This window comes from Megascapheus bottae, chromosome 19, assembly GCF_031878675.1.
Source record: "Megascapheus bottae isolate mThoBot1 chromosome 19, mThoBot2.hap1, whole genome shotgun sequence".
NCBI lineage: Eukaryota > Metazoa > Chordata > Mammalia > Rodentia > Geomyidae > Megascapheus > Megascapheus bottae.
Genome location: NC_143527.1, coordinates 27,574,690 through 27,594,256, shown reverse-complemented (window position 1 = coordinate 27,594,256; position 19,567 = coordinate 27,574,690). Strand labels below are relative to the sequence as shown.

The following is a 19,567-nucleotide window of genomic DNA, read 5'->3' as shown; positions in this document are numbered from 1 at the left end:
TATTCCCAATTCTGGAACTCTTCTGAGCATGCTGAAGAGTATTTGTGGATGCTAAAGCCTATGTGGAATATTATGTAGATGCTGAGTATATGTAGAATGCTTCAGGATCTAGCATCCACATTTACTCTTCAACGTGCTCTATAGAGAGAGTCATTGGGATCAGAAATAACCCAAACTACTATGGACTCACTGCAGTCTTTAAATGTTGGGCTACACTTTATAACTTGGTAACAAAATTTGGGGACTTACTAGGTCTAAGTTTAAAGCATAATTATGGTGTATTTTCTTGTCAAACAATTTTACTTGAGGCAACAACTGAAGTATAATTTAATTCAACAGGAAATATCACACTTGGAGAGGAAACACAGGGTGGGGGGGAACCCAAACTCTTAAACTAAAGCTAAACATTCTTTCCAAGGCACAGAACTGACATTTTCAGATTGATGGCAGAAACAGTTTGTTTCCATGAAACCAAATCACAAGTGCATAGTCTGCCACTGAAAGAGCTTTCACTTCACAAACATTTCTTCCATTGCTCAGGCTCAGGGAACAATGCTCGTGGCCTTCCTCAAGGTCAGGTAGCCCGTGATGACATCTGAGGGCAGCCTCCGAATATAGGAAAACTCTTCGATGGTGCTGAAGCGCAGCTTGCTCTGGGGGTCCGTGTAGTTGGCCTGGGTGAGAAGCAGGAACAGGAAGGACACGTTGGTCATGTTTTCATCTTTTCTCTTACACCAAAGACAATAGACCGTCATGTCTTACTGTCACTGAGAACACTAAATTGCTCACTTTGGCAAAGCCTCATTAATTTTCCCAAACTTGAGAAATGATTCGGAGCACAGAGTGAAGAAGAGTATTCACCACATCAGGTTCTAGCATCTACATATATCCTCATGTCATATATCCTCCAAGCAGCAACTAACTGATCCAACCATGAATTCATGACCCCAAGCTTTGGGTTTATATTCCTCAAGGAAAGAGTCTCCCTGATGCATGCTGGACTCACGGCTATCCTTTCTGTGCCCCAAGTACCTCCGTGTCCTCCTCTCCAGATCTGCCCTCACCACCACTTCTTCCACACCTCGTTCTTCTACAGCATGCTCCCCAGCTGCATTGACCACCCACACCCACCCTGCCACAGGAAGGGACCACACCCTGCAGCTGCAAATCTGATCATGTTGCTCTGTAGAATAAAACCTCTCAAGATGGCTCCTCACCATTCCTAGGACAAACTCCCAAATCTTCAGTGTGGCTCCCCAGGCTCTGGGCCTCTTCCATCCTCAGCCACATGTCCCATGCTCTGGTTCCAATTGCCCAGGTCTTTAAGCAACTCTTTCCTGCCATGCCTTACTCCTTACTGGGAGTCTGAACTCTGATTGGACTACTGCTCACCCTTCAGGACTTGGCTCCACAGCCCCACCCTCAGGGAAGCATATTCCACTTCCCCCCCAAAGTAGGACAAAAGTGGTTGTCTTGTGCAATCCTTAGTTCTGTGGTTCTCTGCCTGACACTCTGATTAAGGTATAGGCTATGAGGAGCCATGAAGAAGGAATGGGCTGGTTCAGTCATCACTGTAGACAAGCTCCTTCTCATGCATGTATGTAGCACACAAGGGGCCTATCTCCATTAGTGTTTGTACGACCAATGATGAATGAATGAATGCACACATGAATAGATGATCCAAATCACCACAGAAAGAGAACTTGCCTCCTGGACACACCAATTTGGGTTTCTGTTTTTCCCTTGTGCAAAGTAGAAAAATAAATTTACCTCAAAGTATTATATACCTCAAAATAGGTGGCTTCTATAGATTTTGAAAAAGAAAACGTACATGAGTAATTTTAAGCACTTAAAAAAGATGAAAGATGCCATTAAAAGTCTAGACAGATAATGTCCCATTACTCAAGTGTGGACTGTCTGCTCCACTGTTGTCATCTGTGTGTGGACCTAGACTCTCAGTAATTCTGTGGTTTGGTGAAGGAGAAGGTTCGGAAAAAGGCCACGAGCCAAATGGAACTGAGTCATGGGTTTCTCATGCTCTGAAGTCTCAATCCTGCCACTGGGGATCTCACTCAATTATTTAGCTGCTACGTGTCAGGAGGATGGAGATTTATTCCTCAAAAGTGAAGATTAATTAGAGTTCTGTACAAAGTATAGCTTTGATCCTTTGGCTTGATCTAGATAGTTCCTTTAATAACAGTAATGTAGGGGAAGGCTTCAATTAAAAAAGAAAAAAGAACAATGCCAAGTCTGTTTTGAAGGCTCATGGCCATGAGGCAGCTAGGTGAAGGCGCTGGCAGGGGAGGCTGCACACATGTGCAGCTGGCTTGGATCATCTGGGCTCAGCCTGGCTGGATGAGTGGCTGCTTCACTCCTACCACCAACTGTGCTGAGCCAGTCCAAGTTCAGACCTCACTGCCAAGAAGACTGCTGAATAAACAACAGGGGATGGAGATCCCTAGGATCTGAACAATTCTGAACAGAAGAGAAGGATGGCATGTGATGTCAAAGCTGAATAAGGCAGAGCTTCCTCTAGTCTCCCCTGCTCTGGATTCTAGCCCGGAGCTGAGATGAAGCAGACAGAAGTATCCAGCTGTGTTGGGCTGCAACAGCAGCTCCACAGGCAGTGCTCATGGTTTCTCAATTTCACCTGGAGCCACCACACTTCCCATCACCTTGTCACTCAAGTATGATCCTACATGTCTTCCCACACCAGGGCTAACAGACACATGCAGAGTGGGTTGGAGGATGGTGGGTCAAGTATAACATGAGCCCAGGTATTTTAACCTTGTGACTTTACACAAGTCACGAATTGAACCATGTTCTCCTATTTAAAAATTAAACATTAGGGGGCCGGGAGTTTGGCCTAGTGGTAGAGTGCTTTGCCTAGCATGCACGAAGACCAGGGTTCCATTCCTTGGTACCGCACACATAGAAAAAAAGCCAGAAGTGGTGCTGTGGCTCAAGTGGTAGAGTCTGAGCCTTGAGAAAAAAATTCAGGGACAGTGCGAAGGCCCTGAGCTCATGCCCAGGACTGGCAAAAAAATAAATAAATAAAAAAAATAAACATTATGAATACCCCGTAACCACCAATTTCTACCCACACAGAAACACGGAGAAATCATGTGATGTTGAGGGAAGGGTTGTCTTTTTTTTTTTTTTTTTAATTTGTACTGGCACTGCAACTTGAACTCAGGGTCTCATACTTTCCCTTCGATTCTTCACTCAAAGGTGGCATCCAACCACTTCAGCTATACTTCTACCTCTGGCTTTTGGCTGTTTAACTGGAGGTAAGAGTCTCATGGGTCTGTCTACCCAGGCTGGCTTCAAAGGATTTCAGTCTTCTGATTAGCTAGGATGATAGCCACGAGCCACGAGTACTCAGCTTATGTAATGCTTTCATGAATGTATGTGGTAATTTTTATGTAACAGCAGATTGTTTACACTGTTCTGCATCCTGCAGTTGATACCATATCTTAGAATACTGGCCATGCTATTAGACATGCATGCGGCTCACAGAACAGCATAAAACTGTCCCCAGTGAAGGCCTTTATGTGTGTCCAACATTTTGCTAATGCGGCCTTCCAAAAGCATTTCTACACGATGCTTCTGTGCATCCTACCTCTCTAGGGGGCTGCCTAGCAAGCAAACGGAAACCTAGGAAGCAGTTTCAGGACTCATTCTCACTTCAAAACAAGCAATGTATAAGCACATCCATTTCCTCATGTCGGGGGTGTTCCCTCCCTGTTTGACAAGTATTACTTTATTCCTAATATCATCTGTCTCTCCTCTCCTCTCCTCTCTCTCTCAAGAGATTTTTAAAAATTTTATTTTATTGTCAGGGTAATTTATAGAGGGGTTAGTTACATTCATCAGGTAGTGAATACATTACTTTTTGAACACTGTTACCCCTTCATGTTTTTCTTCCACTTTCCCTCCCCTAACTCTTTTCAAGTTATAAAGTTCATTTCCAACGTATTGTCTTGTGAATATCACTGTCACATTGGTTCACGCTTTTTGTTTTCCTCTCTTGTAGTTTCCTATTTATAGCCTTCCTGCTAGTTCTTCTGTGGGATTATCCTTCAATAAGTTTGTAGAGTTCTTAGTAATTTTATTTTTTTAAATGCTGGTGCTATGGTTTAAACACAGGGCCTATGTGCTGTCCCTGAGCTTCTTTGCCTCAAGGCTGGCACTCTACCACTTAAGCCACAGCATCCCATTCAGTTTTTTGTTTTGTTTTGTTTTTTTTGCCAGTCCTGGGCTTGAGCTCAGGGTCTGAGCACTGTCCTTGGACTTTCTCAAGGCTAGAGCTCTACCACTTGAGCCTCAGCACCACTTCTGGCTTTTTCCTATGTATGTGGTACCGAGGAATTGAACCCCGGTCTTCATGCATGCTAGGCAAGCACTTTAACCACTAGGCCAAACTCCCGGCCCCCATTCAGTTTTTGTTTTGTTTTGTTTTTTTTTTCTGAGTAGTTTATTGGAGATAAGAGTCTCATGGACTTTCCAGTCGAGGCTGGCTTTGAACTACAGTCCTTAGGTTCTAGCTTCCTTAGTAGCTAGGATTACAGGAGTGAGCCACCAGCACCTGGCTCTTTGAAAATTCTTAAAGGCAGTGAGACATAAGGTTCAAGGTAATATCTAGCAACAGCAAGCCCTCTGTGCCATCAAGGCTTGGCACGATATTTCTCAAAATGTTTCTCATGCTTCCTAATGAGTGAAAACCACTGGACTAGCAGAAAAGTGCATTCTGCAGTGAGGAAAGAGCTGACATTCTAGGAGACCAGCCTCTAAGACTGGCCATAATCCCCAGTTTTCCTAAAACTCAAAATTGACAGTTCCAGAAATGTTCCCTTTAACTGTAAGAAAATAAAAGGTGACATACTAGTTCCCCTACTATAAACAACCATCAAAATGGGCCCAATACACACAAATATTTTCAGCAGTAGACAGGGTTAGTACAAGACTACATGACTGAGAAAACAGAATTCACAAGACCTCTTTGAAGTTCAGCCATCTCAACACTGCCAGACTAGGGACCAAGCTTCCAAAACATAAACCACATCTACAGTATGTAGCTGGATCAATACAAATAAAAGTAGATTTTAGAACAATGAAAATGATCTGGAACAAAGAGGATTATGTAATGACATAATTTGTTTCTTTTCAATCTAGGGATTAAACCCAAAGCCTTGCATTTGTTAGGCAATGTACCATTTGAAATCTGCTGCTTGTGTTTTAGGGTTTGTTGTCGTCATTATTTTTGCCAGTCCTTGGGTTTGCATTCATTGGGCACTGTCCGTGGACACTTTTTGCTCAAGGCTAATGCTCTGCCACTTGAGCCACAGTGCTACTTCCAGCTTTTTCTGAGTATGTGGTACCGAGAAGTCGAAACCAGGGCTCCATACGTGCTAAATGAACACTACCACTAGGCTACTCTCATGGCCCTGGAGACAAGTTTTTGAATAGGCTGGCTTTAAACTCCCAGCCCTCTTGCTTCTCCCTCCTGAGTTACTGGAACTACAGAAGTACAACATCACACGAGCTCTCTTTGTATGATGTACATAATTCGTTTACTTTATTATAGAAGTTATAGTCAGACATTTCCAATCATAGGCAAAACATTTAACTAATGTGAAGATGAGTTTAAAAAGAAGCGTGCTTCCCAGTGCCAGTGGCTCACCCCTTTATTCCTAGCTACTCAGAAGGCTGAGATTTGAGGACTGTGTTCAAAGCCAACCAGAAAACTCCTCCATGTGACTCTTATCTCCAATTAACTGAGACTCTTATTTGCAACTAAGCACCAGAAAACCAGAAGTCGAGCTGTGGCTTAAAGTGGTAAGCACTACCCTTGATCATAAAAAGCTCAGGGACAGTTCTCAGGCCCTGAGTTCAAGGCTCATGATTAACAACAACAACAAGTGACATGCTTCTTCTGTAGGTAAGAGAAAAGGTCCATTTTCTATATTTATAAGAGATTTTTCAAAAAGGCTCAAGAAGGTAAGCTAAAAATTAAATCTTTACAAGTTTTACACTTGGCCTCCACTCTGAACATAAGGAAACTGGGCTCTCTTAGGTTCCAGACTTCAGCAATTTGCCCATCCCCCTCTTCCAGCACTGCCAGGGCTTCCCAAGTTATGTTCCCACAAAGCACTGGAGCAGTGATTGTGCTGGGAACAGGGGAGAGAAAAGAAGACCTACACAGGTGTGGTAAGGAGGGGGGGCGGTTGTCTCTAGCCCTTTGAAATTTGGATATTCTGTAAAGTCACTTCATTTGGAAAAGGGGTTCTGAGGTTTAAAAACAACTCTGAAAGCTACTGTCTTTATCACAGTACCTCTCTATGGTTTAATTTTCTTTTCTTTTTTTAAGATGCTAGGTAAGTACTGCCACTAAATATTTCTTTAAAATTCAACCAATTATCTAAATGTAGTATTTCAAAGCTCCAGGGGAAAAAAAGTTATTTCTCGTGTGTTGTCTCACATAGGTACTAGCAGAGGAAAGAGAAGGGTAGCAGTCCTCCTTCCTGTCTTCTCACGTGGATACTACAGATTGCAGCAGGAAGAGTTTGCATGAAGTCATCACCTATACATAGAGCCCAGGCTCCATGCAGGACCACCAGTGGCTAATACCAAACACTGCTTAGACAGACATTACTGTGATATCTTCAATCTAACGTTATAACAGAGAGATACGATCATACTCACAAGAAGGCCCGAAACATCAGAATACTTCTTGGCTGGTTTAAAGGATGGCGGAGCATCAATACTAAAGTCTAGAAAGAAAAAAGGGGGGGGGGGAGAAAATGACTAAACTGGCTTTAAAACTATCTAATTCTTTCTTTTCCTCTTCTTCTAAAACATCACTGGCCAATATTATTGAGTTGTCCCTTGGTTAATAGTTATCACAGAATTCGTAAGGGAGGAGTCTTAGCAACAGTGCCATGAGTCACAGACCAAGGGCAGACCAAGGCCCTGCTGTGGCCCTGCCCTGTCACCAGGGAACTGCCAGATTCCTCTACTCACAAGCCACGCCCATAGTCTCAGGCTACATGGGGAGATGGTGGTGAAATGCCATACAACCCACTAACTGGATCTGACACCGAGGCTTGCTGTGTGTCCACACCCAGGTGACTGACTAGCAAACTTGTCACTGAGTCACCCTCAGGAAAGGAGCTCAGCAAGATGGGAGGTGGAGGATTCTCTGAACCTGTACTTTCCAATGAAGTTGGACAGAGCATGTAGCAGGTTTTGCACAGATTTGAACTACTGTAGCAGAATCATATACTCTGAAAGTGCTGGCCTTGTTGGAAACCCTTCTAAGTCTGGCTCTATATTTGAACTACCTAGTTCTTGGAAATAATTTCTTTTTTGCCAGTCCTGGGCTTGAGCTCAGGGACTGAGCACTGTCCTTGGGCTTTCTCAAGGCTAGAGTTCTACCACTTGAGCCTTAGCACCACTTCCGGCTTTTTTCTATGTATGTGGTACCGAGGAATCAAAGCTGGGTCTTCATGCATGCTAGGCAAGCACTCTACCACTAGGCCAAACTCCAGGCCCCACCAGAAATAAATTTTAAGAGTTAATTTTGAATAGGAAGTATGTCTAATAGAACCATCAATATTATCCTATTAGGACCTATGTCTCTAGACCAAAATGTTAACAGCAAACTAAAAACCACATACTTATGACAACACAATCAGACTCAATACAGAGGATAGTTTAGAGGACATATGCATATCAGTTCCCTGGACTTTATGGCACTATAAAATTTTCAACCTAGAAACAACTTCCTACAATAACATGAGCACAATCAAGCAGCATGGGTTTGTCTAGGGAGGGCTCTGGACAGCTTACAGTTTGGATCGTTCAGTTGCCACGGCAATGCCCTTTCAGCAGCGAGAATCTGTTTCAGGTTCTTCCAGGTTCTGTTCTTCTTGCCAGCCACTGCGCCACCATGGCCAGAGTGCTCAAATTAAAAGCACGGATGAGAAGAAAAAAGAAAAAGAAAAATCAATGAAGGCCACTACTTGAGAACCTGACATTTATGCTTAAGGTGACTGGTATGTACCTCACATTCTATCAACAATTGTTTGTACTGTTGGGGTTCTTTAAAAAGTATTTCACAGTACACTTTAATCTTTGTTTAAAAAAAAAAAACAAAACAAAACCCTGGTTTGCACACTGTTGAAACTCATGAGTTGGGGCTTGTAACAGAACAGAAATAAAAAGCTACTTCTTTACACACACAGGAAAGCAAATTCTTTATTGGGTAGAATTCACCCATGACCTACAAAGTTAGATTTACCATCTCTCAAATCCCTTCTGGGGAAAAGTCTCTCACTAGTAAATTACTAGTGATCCTGGGAAACTCACGAGCTAAGACCCAATCATGACAGATGTTCTGGACATCTTACTTTGTGTGTGTGTGTGTGTGTGTGTGTGTGTGTGTGTGTGTGTGTGTGTGTGTGTGTGTGTGTGTGTGTGTGTGTGTGTGTGCGCGTGCGTATGTCCTGTGAAGATTACAAAATAAAATGGAAAAGACTACCAAAATATTTACAGACACACACACACAAAGTAAACTTCTAAAGGTGCAATCTGAATCACTGTAACTTATTCTAATTCTCCACTGATAAGAAGAGCAGCCTTTTTTTTTTTTTTTTTTTTGGCCCCTTTCTCTTTCTGGCCCTGCTCGCTCCGGCCCCGCTCGCTCTGGCCCGGCTAGGCTCCCTTTCTAGCTCCGGCCCTGCTCGCTCCGGCCCGGCTAGGCTCCCTTTCTAGCTCCGGCCCTGCTCGCTCCGGCCCGGCTAGGCCCCCTTTCTAGCTCAGGCCCCGCTCGCTAAGAGCAGCCTTTTTATACTTCACAGCACCACAGATTATGTTTATTTAAAGAAATGAATGAAGAACACTTCCAAGCCTCCTCTAAGATCAACAAAAAGAAAGGAGAAAAAAATCATCCAGGAATGGCCTGCCCTTTAGTAAATGCCACAGCACACACTAAAGTCCTTGGGGTCTGGCACACTGGGAGATGAACAGGAAGGGCCTGCTGCTCCTTCCTCCCTCCTTAGCCCATGGAAAAAAGGTAGCAACCCAGATTAAAAGAAGACGTCTCCAGAGCCACGTCAGGCAGGAACAGCTCGAGAAAAGGCCAAGTGTGGTTGTCTGGTTAATTTATTTATGTATTTACCAAACACTTTTAGATGCTTACCACAAAGTTGGGATCCTTAAATGGCAAAGGTTTGGCAGCTTTTTCCACGGGTCCGGTGCTAAACTCTGAGGTCACCATTTTATTTTCATTCACGGCCTCCATGCTGACACCCTTTCAATACAGTAAGGGTAATATGAGGTCAGTTTCTTCTATCTGGACCCCCTACTTCTGGTCCCAACAACACAGGCATGCAGAAGGAAACAGTGTACCCAGAATGCCACAGGTGGCTTCCCCCTCCCCCCCAAACCCCTCCCCCCCAACCCACAGGGAGCATTCACATGTATGCAGAGGCCACAGGAGAAACAGGCAGAAGCCCCAGCTGCAATGTCTCCTAGTCTCCTTTGTGCCTATCTCAGGGAAGGCTACCCAAGCTGGCCCATTTCATTCTGACAACTGCTACAGAAGAGGTACTAGTCATTATTCCTAGTTTATAGTAAGGAAAACTGAGGCATGCGGGGTGGGGTGGGGTGGGAAGGGGAGGGTGGGCTGGGTTCTAGGCCACACAGTACCAATTTTCCCAGACTACAATTATCTTGTTTTAAAACTCGAGATACAATTTGCAGTGAAAGACACAGATCTTAGGTATAAGTTTGGTGAGTTTCTCAAATGTTCATACCAGCATTATCCAAATCCCTGTTCAGACACGAATACTTCTAGTGTCTCAGAAGATCTTCTTGTTCCTTCCTGGTCAATACCTTCCAGGCTGAGAGACAATCACTGCTGTGATTTCTACAACTATACTTTGAACCCATTTTATACCTTCATACAGGCAGAATGGGACAGCAGGTACTCTTGTGTCTGCCTTATTTAGCCCAGCCAAAAAGGTTTTGGTTGGTTGGTTAGATTCATTTTATTTTTGTTTTGTTATTTTTTTTATTGTAAAGGTGATCTGTCCTGGGGTCTGAACTCAGGGGAGGTACTCTTTATTATTCCAGACAAGTTTTTCAGTTCTTTTGCTTTTTAGTTCTTTTGTAGATAGGGTTTCTCACTTTTGCCTGGGGGTTGGCCTTAGATTATGATTCTTCTACCTCCGCCTTCCACATAACTGAGATTACAGGCACCCTATCACCATACCTGGTTTGTTTTTGAGGTCCAGAGCCTTTTATTTCTTATTCATTTTTCCATTTTATTTATATTAGTTATATAAAGAAGTTCACGGTGTTATTTTCATAAATACAATGTACCCAAATAAATTTACACCTCCAACACTATGCTTTAGCATCCCTCTTCTACTTCTTAGCCAATCTCAACAGGTTTCATTGTTCTAGTCTCATATCTGTGTATAAACAACTTAAGCCATATTCACCCCCATATATCCTGTCCTTTTGCCCTTCCTCCTCCCACTAGTATCCACCTCCAAACAGAAACTATTTGACATTCCTATCATTCCTTTTGAAGGAACAGATTTCATATAACAGAAAAAGAGATACTTGTCATTTTTTGTTGTTGGTGGTGGAGGGGCTTGAGCTCAGGGCCTAGGTGCTGTCCTTGAGCTTTTTTGCATCACAAACTCCATTGCACCACCTTGTATCACAACTCCATTTCCAATACTCTAGTGGTTAATTGGAGATAATAGTCTCACAAGGACTTTTCTGCCCCCAGCTGGCTTCATACCACAATTCTCAGATCTTACTTAGCCTTCTGAGAAGCTTGGATTACAGGTGTGAGCCACTGACGCCTGGCCTAGTGCCTGGCCTGGCAATATTTGATCTGGCTTGCTTTTGTTGTTGTTGTTTTTTGTTTTGAGATGGAATCCCATTCGTTTTCTGCCCAGGCTAGCTTCAAGTCAAAGTCCTATCTCTGTCTTCTGAATGGCTAGCCTGCAGTTTTTGAGAATGTCCATGTTGCTGCATGGCTCAGTAATTTGTTGCACTGTATTTTCCCATTTCTCAACAGAGTAGAATTCAATATAAAAATGTGTTAAAATCTGTTTATCCATTTTTCTGTTGATGAACATTTAGTTTATTTTCAGTGTTTAGTTATAAATAAAGCTGCCAGAAAATGTTTTCATTTCTCTTGAGTGGAGTGGTTATATTATTGGATAAGTTCATTTTTATGAGAAAGTTTGTACACACATACACACACACACATATACACACACACAAAAGAAGTGGAGAACGCAAAGGCCATCCACACTATTGGTTAAAACAAACAAACGTTTGGCTGTAGGCCCTTTACCCTGAAATTGGTCTTTTAAGAGGTATTGGAAGGTAAGAAGCCATTCTCAAAGTCTAGCCACAAGTAGTCTTACAATGACTTCATCAAAAAAAGGTCAATGTTTCTAAACTGGGAGGGGGAGAGGGAGAGAGGGAGGGAAAGAGGGAGGTAGGGAGAGAGAGAGGGAGAGAATCCCTAATTACCCAGTAAACATCAAGGGACAACTCATGATCTAATCCAGGAAAAACAGAATTCCTGGGGCCAGAAATTCTTCAATTTTCAAATATAGCTACTCAGAAGGTTGAGGTCTAAAAATTATGGTTTGAAGTCAACCAGGACAGGAAAGTCCATGATACTCTAATCTGCAAGTAACCATCAAAAAGCCAAAAGAGAGGCGGGCGGTGGATCATGCCTGCAATCCTAGCTACTCAGGAGGCTGAGATTTAAGGATTAAGGTTCAAAGCCAGCCGCACTAAAGGACCTGAAACACTTATCTCCAATTAACCTCTAGAAAGCACTAAAGGACCTGAGACTCTTATCTCCAGTTAACCTCTAGAATACAGGAAGTGGGGCTTGGCTTAAGGATAGGGTGGTAGCCTTGAGCTCAAGAGCTCAAGGACAAAGCCCAGGCCCAGGGGTAAGGTGGTAGCCTTGAGCTTGAGCTGAAGAGCTCAGGGATAGCACCCAGGCAGAGTTCAAGCCCTATGCCCTATTAAAGGAGGATGAGGAGGCGGAGGAGGAGAAGTGGGGGGGGGGGGAAGGGGGAAGGTGGTGAATCTGGATCAGGCAGTAGATTAGTGGATCACGATTCAAAGCCAGCCAGGGCAATACGAAACAATGAGACTCTTATCTTCAATACATCACTATAAAACCAGAAGTGAGGTTGGGCTGTAGCTCAAGGGTAGGGCAGTAGCCTTGAGCTGAAGAGCTCAGGGACAGTACCCAGGTCAGAGTTCAAGCCCATGACAACTCCCCCCCCCCCAAAAAAAAAAAGCCAAAAATGGAGTTTTGGCTCAAGTGGTAGAGCAGTATCCTTAAACAAAAAAGCTCATGGACATTGCCCAATCCCTGAGTTCAAGCCCGAGGACTGGTATGAAGGGGACTGGGGGTAAAGAGAGAGAAAATATGACTACTAATATAACACTGGTTGTATCTGGGAGAAATAAATGACTGCTAAAGAAGCAAAGAGGCAATCCTAAAGAGAAAGGAAGAAATTCTAGTGCCAAGGTTTCTAGAGTGACAATGATAAGAGAGTCGTCCACAGCCTGCCCATCCTCCCAGACTGTAACTTGCTCTTCCTACCACTCCAGAAATCTCCAGATTGCCTCTCACTGTTTATTCCTCTTCTTGGGTTCCATAGAGAAGCTCATAGGTGCCCTGGGGCAGTGAAAGGGAAAGAATTCAGGGACTCTTGACACAGGTTTTTTGACCAAGGGAGAAGAATGCCAGTGAAGCCTCATTAGGATTTAAGCAGTTGGAGCTTTCTCCACTCAAGAAACCACTGTGAAAAGCTGTTAAGACATCAGGCCTGCCTGGGACAATCTAGAAGTTCTCATAGGAGAGAGGTCACACCATCAGACAAGCTCAGACAAGCACTGCTGCCAACAACATTGAGGACGTGAGGTGACACGAAGAAAGACTAGATGTCATTTGTTCCAACAAGTTCAAGACATGGAAGAGTGAAAATGATTTGCTGAAGCATTGATTTTGTTAAGTCAGATACAGCCTGCTACAGGGTCCCTCTATCCTCTGCTCCTCCATCCTCTAGTTTTTTTTTTCCAATCAGGACAGTGAAGTCAAGCTGAAGAAGCAGAGGAAGAAAGCCATCCTACTGCGAACTGAGTCACATCAAGCCAGGGCTTGATGTGCCTCTCTAACAAGGTAAATCCCAACAGGAGACCAGAGCTAGCTTCCTGCAGTCCAATTCCGACCCCTATGCCAGTTTACCCTCATCTTCTGTCTCCCCTTCAGTCAAACTGAGACCCAAGTGTCTAGCAAGAACAGGAGAGGAGGGAGAAATCGTTAGTCACAAAGAAGGTCAAATCTATGAGACCCTGATGCCATCAAATAAAATGTAAGATGATGTATAGTTTCAATATTTCAGAAACGCTATTAACAGAGGAGTTTTTATAGGGCATACTCTAAGGAGAGCTGAAGAAATGTCCAGTATTTAAGAGTTGTCCTCTACTTGCAGCACTAAAAGTATGGACTGAAATCCCAGGAAAGAGAAACCCAGACAGAAACTCCCTAATACAGGAGTTAGCATGGCCTACCACCTTGGCTTAGCTCTTTCCAACTGTACAGACCAGATAAATGGTTCTGTCTCTCCACAAAGCAGCCTGCACAACTCCAAATCAGACTTTTAAGATAATTTGGGCCTTCTGTCTGTGGTTATAAAGAAAGAAGACAATTGTCTTTTGTCTCATCACTGGGAAACCAAACAGCAGCTACATCTATCTAATAGTAGTCCAGATTTTAGTTGAAAACTGCAAATGACTGTAGGATTACTTAAAAGAGCAAAAATAGGACATGCAACCTAAATATTCAATGAAGTCAGTCAAGTAACAGTACTTAATTTCTTAGAACAAAATGAAGTCAATTAAACATAGCAATCTATTAGACTTTTTCCAAGTCTAATTGAGAAGAGTGTCAGTACAGGGAAATGGTCATAAGTAATGCCAAATGAAAATAGTACACAACATTATATGCTGAATACAAAATGAAAAACTTGGGTAGGGCAGTAGCCTTGAGCTGAAGAGCTCAGGGACAATGCCCAGGCCTACAGATCAAGTCCCACGACAAAAAAAAAAAAAAAGGAAAGAAAAACTGTCCACTTACAGAAAGAATAACATGGTTTAAGATAGTCATAATTTTTTAAGTTCAGGGTAAAATTATTTGTGCATGAGGAGGGGGCACCTAGGGCTGTATCCCTCAGATTTTTCACCCAAGGCTACTTGCTCTACTTCTTTAGCTACGTCTCCACTTTGGGCTTTTCTGTGACTAATTAAATATTAAAAACGCAGGGACTTTCCTATCTCATATAGCTTTAAACTTTGAGCCTCCTCAGATCTCAGCCCCTTGAGTAGCTTGATAGCAGGGATGAGCCACTATTTCTTGGTTTGATTGACTGGTTTTTTAATAAATAAACAAAATTAGTCCAGTGTGCTCTGCTTCCAACTACAGAAGATTATATCACCATCTCTATTCTACTATTCATCTCTCATTCTTTTTTCTTTTTATTTTTTTTTGTCAGCCCTTGGGCTTGAACTCTGGGCCTGGGAGCTGTTCCTGAGTTTTTCAGCTCAAGGCTACCTACCACCCTACCCCTTGAGCCTCAGCGCCACTTCCCATTTTCCAGTGGTTAATTGGAGATAAGAGTCCCCCCTTCTTTAGTACCCAGGCTGGCTTTGAACCACGATCCTCAGATCTCAGCCTCCTAAGTAGCTAGGATTATAGGCTTAGTCATCTCTCATTCTAAAGAACCCTTCAGGGGCCGGGAGTTTGGCCTAGTGGTTAAAGTGCTTGCCTAGCATGCATGAAGACCCGGGTTCGATTCCTCGGTACCACATACATAGAAAAAAGCCGGAAGTGGTGCTGAGGCTCAAGTGGTAGAGCTCTAGCCTTGAGAAAGTCCAAGGACAGTGCTCAGGCCCTGAGTTCAAGCCCAGGACTGGCAAAAAAAAATAAAGAAAGAACCCTTCAACTTCAGACTCTTTCTTAACTGGTTTTTAACCACAATTCTGAAGTCTATTAAATAAAAATCAATTTATAGAACAACCAGTTTTCTTAGGAAGTCTTAACTAGACTAGGCATTTGAAAAGCCTCATATGTACTATATGTGCCCAGTAAAATTCTCCCAAGAGTACATTCTGCATCCCAAAAGCATTATATATGGATCTGATTATAAAAGAACTCTAATCACATCTTCCAAAGTAGTGAGTAATATGGAAAAGAGTTTTTAAAAGAATTTGGAGTCAGATGAGTCACACGATTCACACTTGTAATCCTAGCAACTCAGAAGGCTGAGATCTGAGGATCATGGTTTGAAGCCAGCCCCAGCAGGAAAGTTCATGAGAATCTTATTTCCAATTAATTACCAAAAGCCAGATAAAACCACTCATTTCCCAGCAGTTACAACTTTAGGCAACCAGAGTTAATCCTATATTTCCACATCTCTGAACTCAGCACGCCTTCTCTATTCAAACCCATTGCCTTTCCAAGTCAACCTCAAGTTGCTCTACCTCCACCTCTCCAACACTACCAGCTCTGGAGTCCTCATCTTTTGTCAGGTGTGGTTAGACACCAAGGTGAGAGTATGAATGCCCGTAGTAGGTACAAAAATCACCTTAGCTTCCTGGCCTTTCATTTGTAGGAAAGGTAGCCTCCCAGTTATTCACACTAATATTAACTTAGCTACTGCTGTGCCCAGTTGTGACTGAGATCCCACACCAGCTGGCCTTAAACAAAGGTGATTATCCAAGTAAATGAGCAATAATCACAGAAATCCTTTAAATCTAAATCCTGAGATTCATATATAAGAGAAGCGGGAGGTAATTTGAAACTTGAGAAGGCAAAAGGGAAAGATTCTCGGTAGCTGGTTAGATGGAAGAGGTCATATAACAAAGAATATGGGAAATAGGGAAATAGTTGACTGCTAGCAAGGAGATAGGAACTCATAGCCCTACACCTCCAAAAGAACAGAGTGCTGAATGAGCCCAAATACAATTACCCCTCCTAAAGCCTTTAGACAAAAACTTAGCAAAAACTAGCAAACATCTTGATTTCAGCCTAGATACACAGCAGAGAACCAACTAGCCATCTGATCTACAGATCCCAATTCAATAGCCATCTGATCAAGGGAAATATGAGCTAATTAATAGGTGTCATTTAACCTACTAAATTTGTGGTAATTTTGAGTAACAACACTGGAAAGCAATTACAATGTGTGTCTGTCCATGTGTGGGGATGATAGAGACACCTACAACTTTGGAATGTCTTAAGCATACTGTGGAGACATAACAGAAATACATTAGTGCAATGTCTTGCTGATGGAACCGAACTGAAACAGAATAGAAAGGCAGAGCAAGGGACAAAGAGTGTCTCAGGAAAATCGCAGCCAATACTCCCTGGAAGTATTGTGTAAACGGCTGCATGTGTTACAGATAAAGGAAATAAGACAGATGGATATATTACAGCAGGATAAAAACCTAAAATATTTGCACAGTTATTGCATCTTTTTAGACACTGGCTGAGAAGAGGAAAGCCAAGACAAAAGAATTCACTGTACCAGGTAATGCCCTGCCCTTTCCATCCTCTTGTGTGGCTGCAGTTGACATGGAGAGGATTCTCAGAGAATATCTAGGCAGTTTCTTCTCAGTGACACAGTCCTGGGGCCAACATGTTGAAATTTCAACCACATTGGGTTATGGAATTTTCTAGCATCCTGAAGTCATCTGGCTACTCTCTGAAGCTTACTATGGTGGGAGGTGATCAATGCAACTTTTTAAGTTAAAACAAGCATGCTTCCCCAAATGTACTAACCACATCCCTTGGTGTTGACGTAATTGAACATTAAAACACATCATGGACATACAAGGAATATAAGTATTCACAAAGATGTATAAGTATTCACAAAGGAATATAAGTATCTGACAAAGGTCTCCAAGAAGGATGCATGTGGGAAGCGTGAGGCCCCAAGTCCAATCCTCGGTTCAGCAAAAATGAACACTTGGAATCCCCACACATTAACAATATATTCTTTAAAAAACTCCTTAGAAAAAAAATCAAGCACTTTATAAAAACAGTTAAGTCAATGTCACATGAAAAGGCAGTTCACAGCCATCAGAAACACAAACTAAACAGTGGGATGGACTACAAGCTCAACAGCATGAATGAAGTGTTCTACAACTGTTGATGATGAACAACTGCACATCTCGTATTTCGCTGGTGAGAATACAGACTTGCACAACTTTGGGAAATACCATTTGACAGTTTCTTAATGGGTCTACCCTCAAACCCAGAAATTCCACTACTCAGGTGAAATGACAGCACACAAAAAGACTTGCATAGCAGTGCCCAGAGCAGTGGACACATAAAAGCCAAACACTACACATAACTCATGTGTCTATCAGTTCTTAAGTTTATACAAGCTATCAGATGTATTCAATGAGTGGCTCTTTTTGTTTTAGCTTGTGTGTTGGGCTTAAGCCTGTAATTCTATCCCTCTGGTTGTTGAAGCAGAAAGATCTCAAATTCAAAGCACCCTGAACTACAAAGAAGCTCTTGAAAATACAAAAGCAAAGAGTCAGGCACCAGTGGTTCAAACCTGTAATCCTAGTTACTGAATAACTAGTAAAAATCCAGGCTACAAGTATGGCTTAAGTAGTAAAAGCACCAGCTGAGCAAGCAAGCTGAGTTAAGTTCAAGGCCCTGAGTTCAAACCTTGGCCTTAAAAAGAGAGAAAGAAAGCAAAGGAAGGGATGACAATTATCCAAAAAATGGAAACATTCTTGTTACCTATGAAATGGTAACCCCCTCTATACAACACCTAAATAATAGCAATAAAAAGAAAGACATTGTTTTGCTAAGAAAACCCATATGTGTTCTGTATGATCCCACTGATATCGTTTTAAAACAAAACTATCATACAGTCACATGGCAGAAGAGTGATGACCTCTAGCTGGAAGGGAAGAGACAAGTGACAGGAAAGGGCACTAGAGAATTTTCTGGGGCTTTGAAAAACAATTTAAACTTACGGATATATAAAAAGCTATTTTGTACTGCTAAAATTTACAGGGAAATCATGGGGTTTCATGCCTATAATTCCAGTTACAGAGTGGGCAGAGATCAGGAGACTCTTGATCTGAGGCAAAAAAAAGTTGACTAAGACCTTGTCTGACTCAATCGGTGTGGTCGTTTCAGAACTTTCACTCAGCTTTGCCTGAGGCTGTAAGCAGGAGGACTGAAAGTTCCTAGTTGCCTCTAGGCAAAAAAAAATTCCAGGCAGTCTGAAGTATGCAAATAAAGTACTTAAGTGCTAAAAGGGTAGGGGACCCTATCAATTACTAAAGAATGGAACTACCATCTCCCTTAAGAACCGCACAGCAAGCTGGGCACCCGTGGCTCACGCCTGTAACTCTAGTTGCTCAGGAGGCTGAGATCTGAGGACTGTGGTTCAAAGCCGGCCTAGGCCAAAAAAAAAAAAAAAAAAATCCATGAGACTCATCTCCAATAAACTATTCAGACAAGGCCAGAGGAGGCGCAAGTGGCAGAGTGCTATCCTTGAGAGCAAAGAAGCTCGTGGCATTGGCCAGGCCCTGAGTTCAAGCCCTAGGACAGGCAAAAATACACAAAAATTAGAGGAAAAAAAAAAAGAAGTCTAAGCCACGCACACACAGAGGTGGGGGGAAGAAAAGCAAACTACCACTAGCTAAATCCAACAAGCCACTCTGCTGAAAATTCTCTGCTAAGAGCCAAGATCGCAGTGGTTTCACCTCACTCCTCTAAGACAGACCAAACCCAATCTAGGATGGGAAAAGTGGGAGTGAGAAACACTGGTTTTTCCCTAAGGATGAGCGAACCCATCCGTATGGGGCGCATCTCTGCGTCTCCCCCGGGTCTCCAGGGCGCCTGGCAGGAAGCCCAGGCCGGACCGACTTCCTTCTGAAGGACAGAAATGCTACCTGGATGGGAAGGAGCAGCCCTTCTACCGGGTCAAAAACAACCTCCCACCTCGCCTTGACACATGCGCGTGGAAGAGTCTCTTTAACCAAAACCCACGCGTCCAAGCGCCGGGACCCGTGCACTCGGCCCCGCCCCCGCCGGGGTGGGGGGAAGGCAGTCCCACGCACGCGCCGTGGCTCCGCCTCGCCGGCCCCGCGCATGCGCCCTTCGCCCCGCGCGCTCTTGCAAGCTAGGAGGGCGGAAGTGTACCTGTGCAAAGCCAGACGCGGATAACTTCTTCTTCTTGCTGGCGCCATAGCCCCCTGCGCTGCTGCCGTTGTGGGAAGGGCTCCCCGGCCTCTTCTTGCTGTTCCGGGCCACCGCCAGAGTGGAGGTGGCGGCCACGATTGGAATCTGAGCCGCCATCCGACCCCGATTCTCCCTCCCCTCCCCCCCTGTTCCGTGACGGGGCCCAGCTGCTTCCGGCTCGCCGTGACTTCCGTCTTGACGCTCGAAAACCCGGCCTGGAGTCTGGTTCTCTGGATG

General features: G+C 43.4%; 1 protein-coding gene across 3 annotated transcripts; it reads right to left on the bottom strand.

Moving 5' to 3' along the window:
- Nucleotides 1–297: 297 nt before the first annotated feature.
- On the bottom strand, nt 298–19,490 carry Ino80c (INO80 complex subunit C). 3 transcript variants are annotated; one of them, XM_090353246.1, is made up of 5 exons: nt 19,292–19,490; nt 9,203–9,313; nt 7,852–7,963; nt 6,706–6,773; nt 298–674 (listed from the first exon to the last, which is right to left on the bottom strand). In XM_090353246.1, the coding sequence occupies exons 1-5, from the start codon at nt 19,445–19,447 to the stop codon at nt 543–545; spliced, it is 579 nt and encodes a 192-aa protein (XP_090209372.1). In that variant the 5' UTR covers nt 19,448–19,490; the 3' UTR covers nt 298–542. The 3 variants fall into 3 exon arrangements, with proteins under 3 accessions (XP_090209372.1, XP_090209373.1, XP_090209374.1); XM_090353247.1 differs by lacking the exon at nt 19,292–19,490 and adding an exon at nt 19,091–19,177; XM_090353248.1 differs by lacking the exon at nt 19,292–19,490 and adding an exon at nt 19,042–19,119.
- Nucleotides 19,491–19,567: the final 77 nt, after the last annotated feature.

Excerpts from the sequence above, each read along its gene's own strand:
- Ino80c (XM_090353246.1), bottom strand. The coding sequence starts at position 19,447 with ATGGCGGCTCAGATTCCAATCGTGGCCGCCACCTCCACTCTGGCGGTG. Across the intron at positions 9,314-19,291 it reads CCGCGTCTGGCTTTGCACAG|GGTGTCAGCATGGAGGCCGT; the intron begins GTACACTTCCGC and ends CTGTATTGAAAG. Across the intron at positions 6,774-7,851 it reads GCAACTGAACGATCCAAACT|ACTTTAGTATTGATGCTCCG; the intron begins GTAAGCTGTCCA and ends TTTTCTTTCTAG.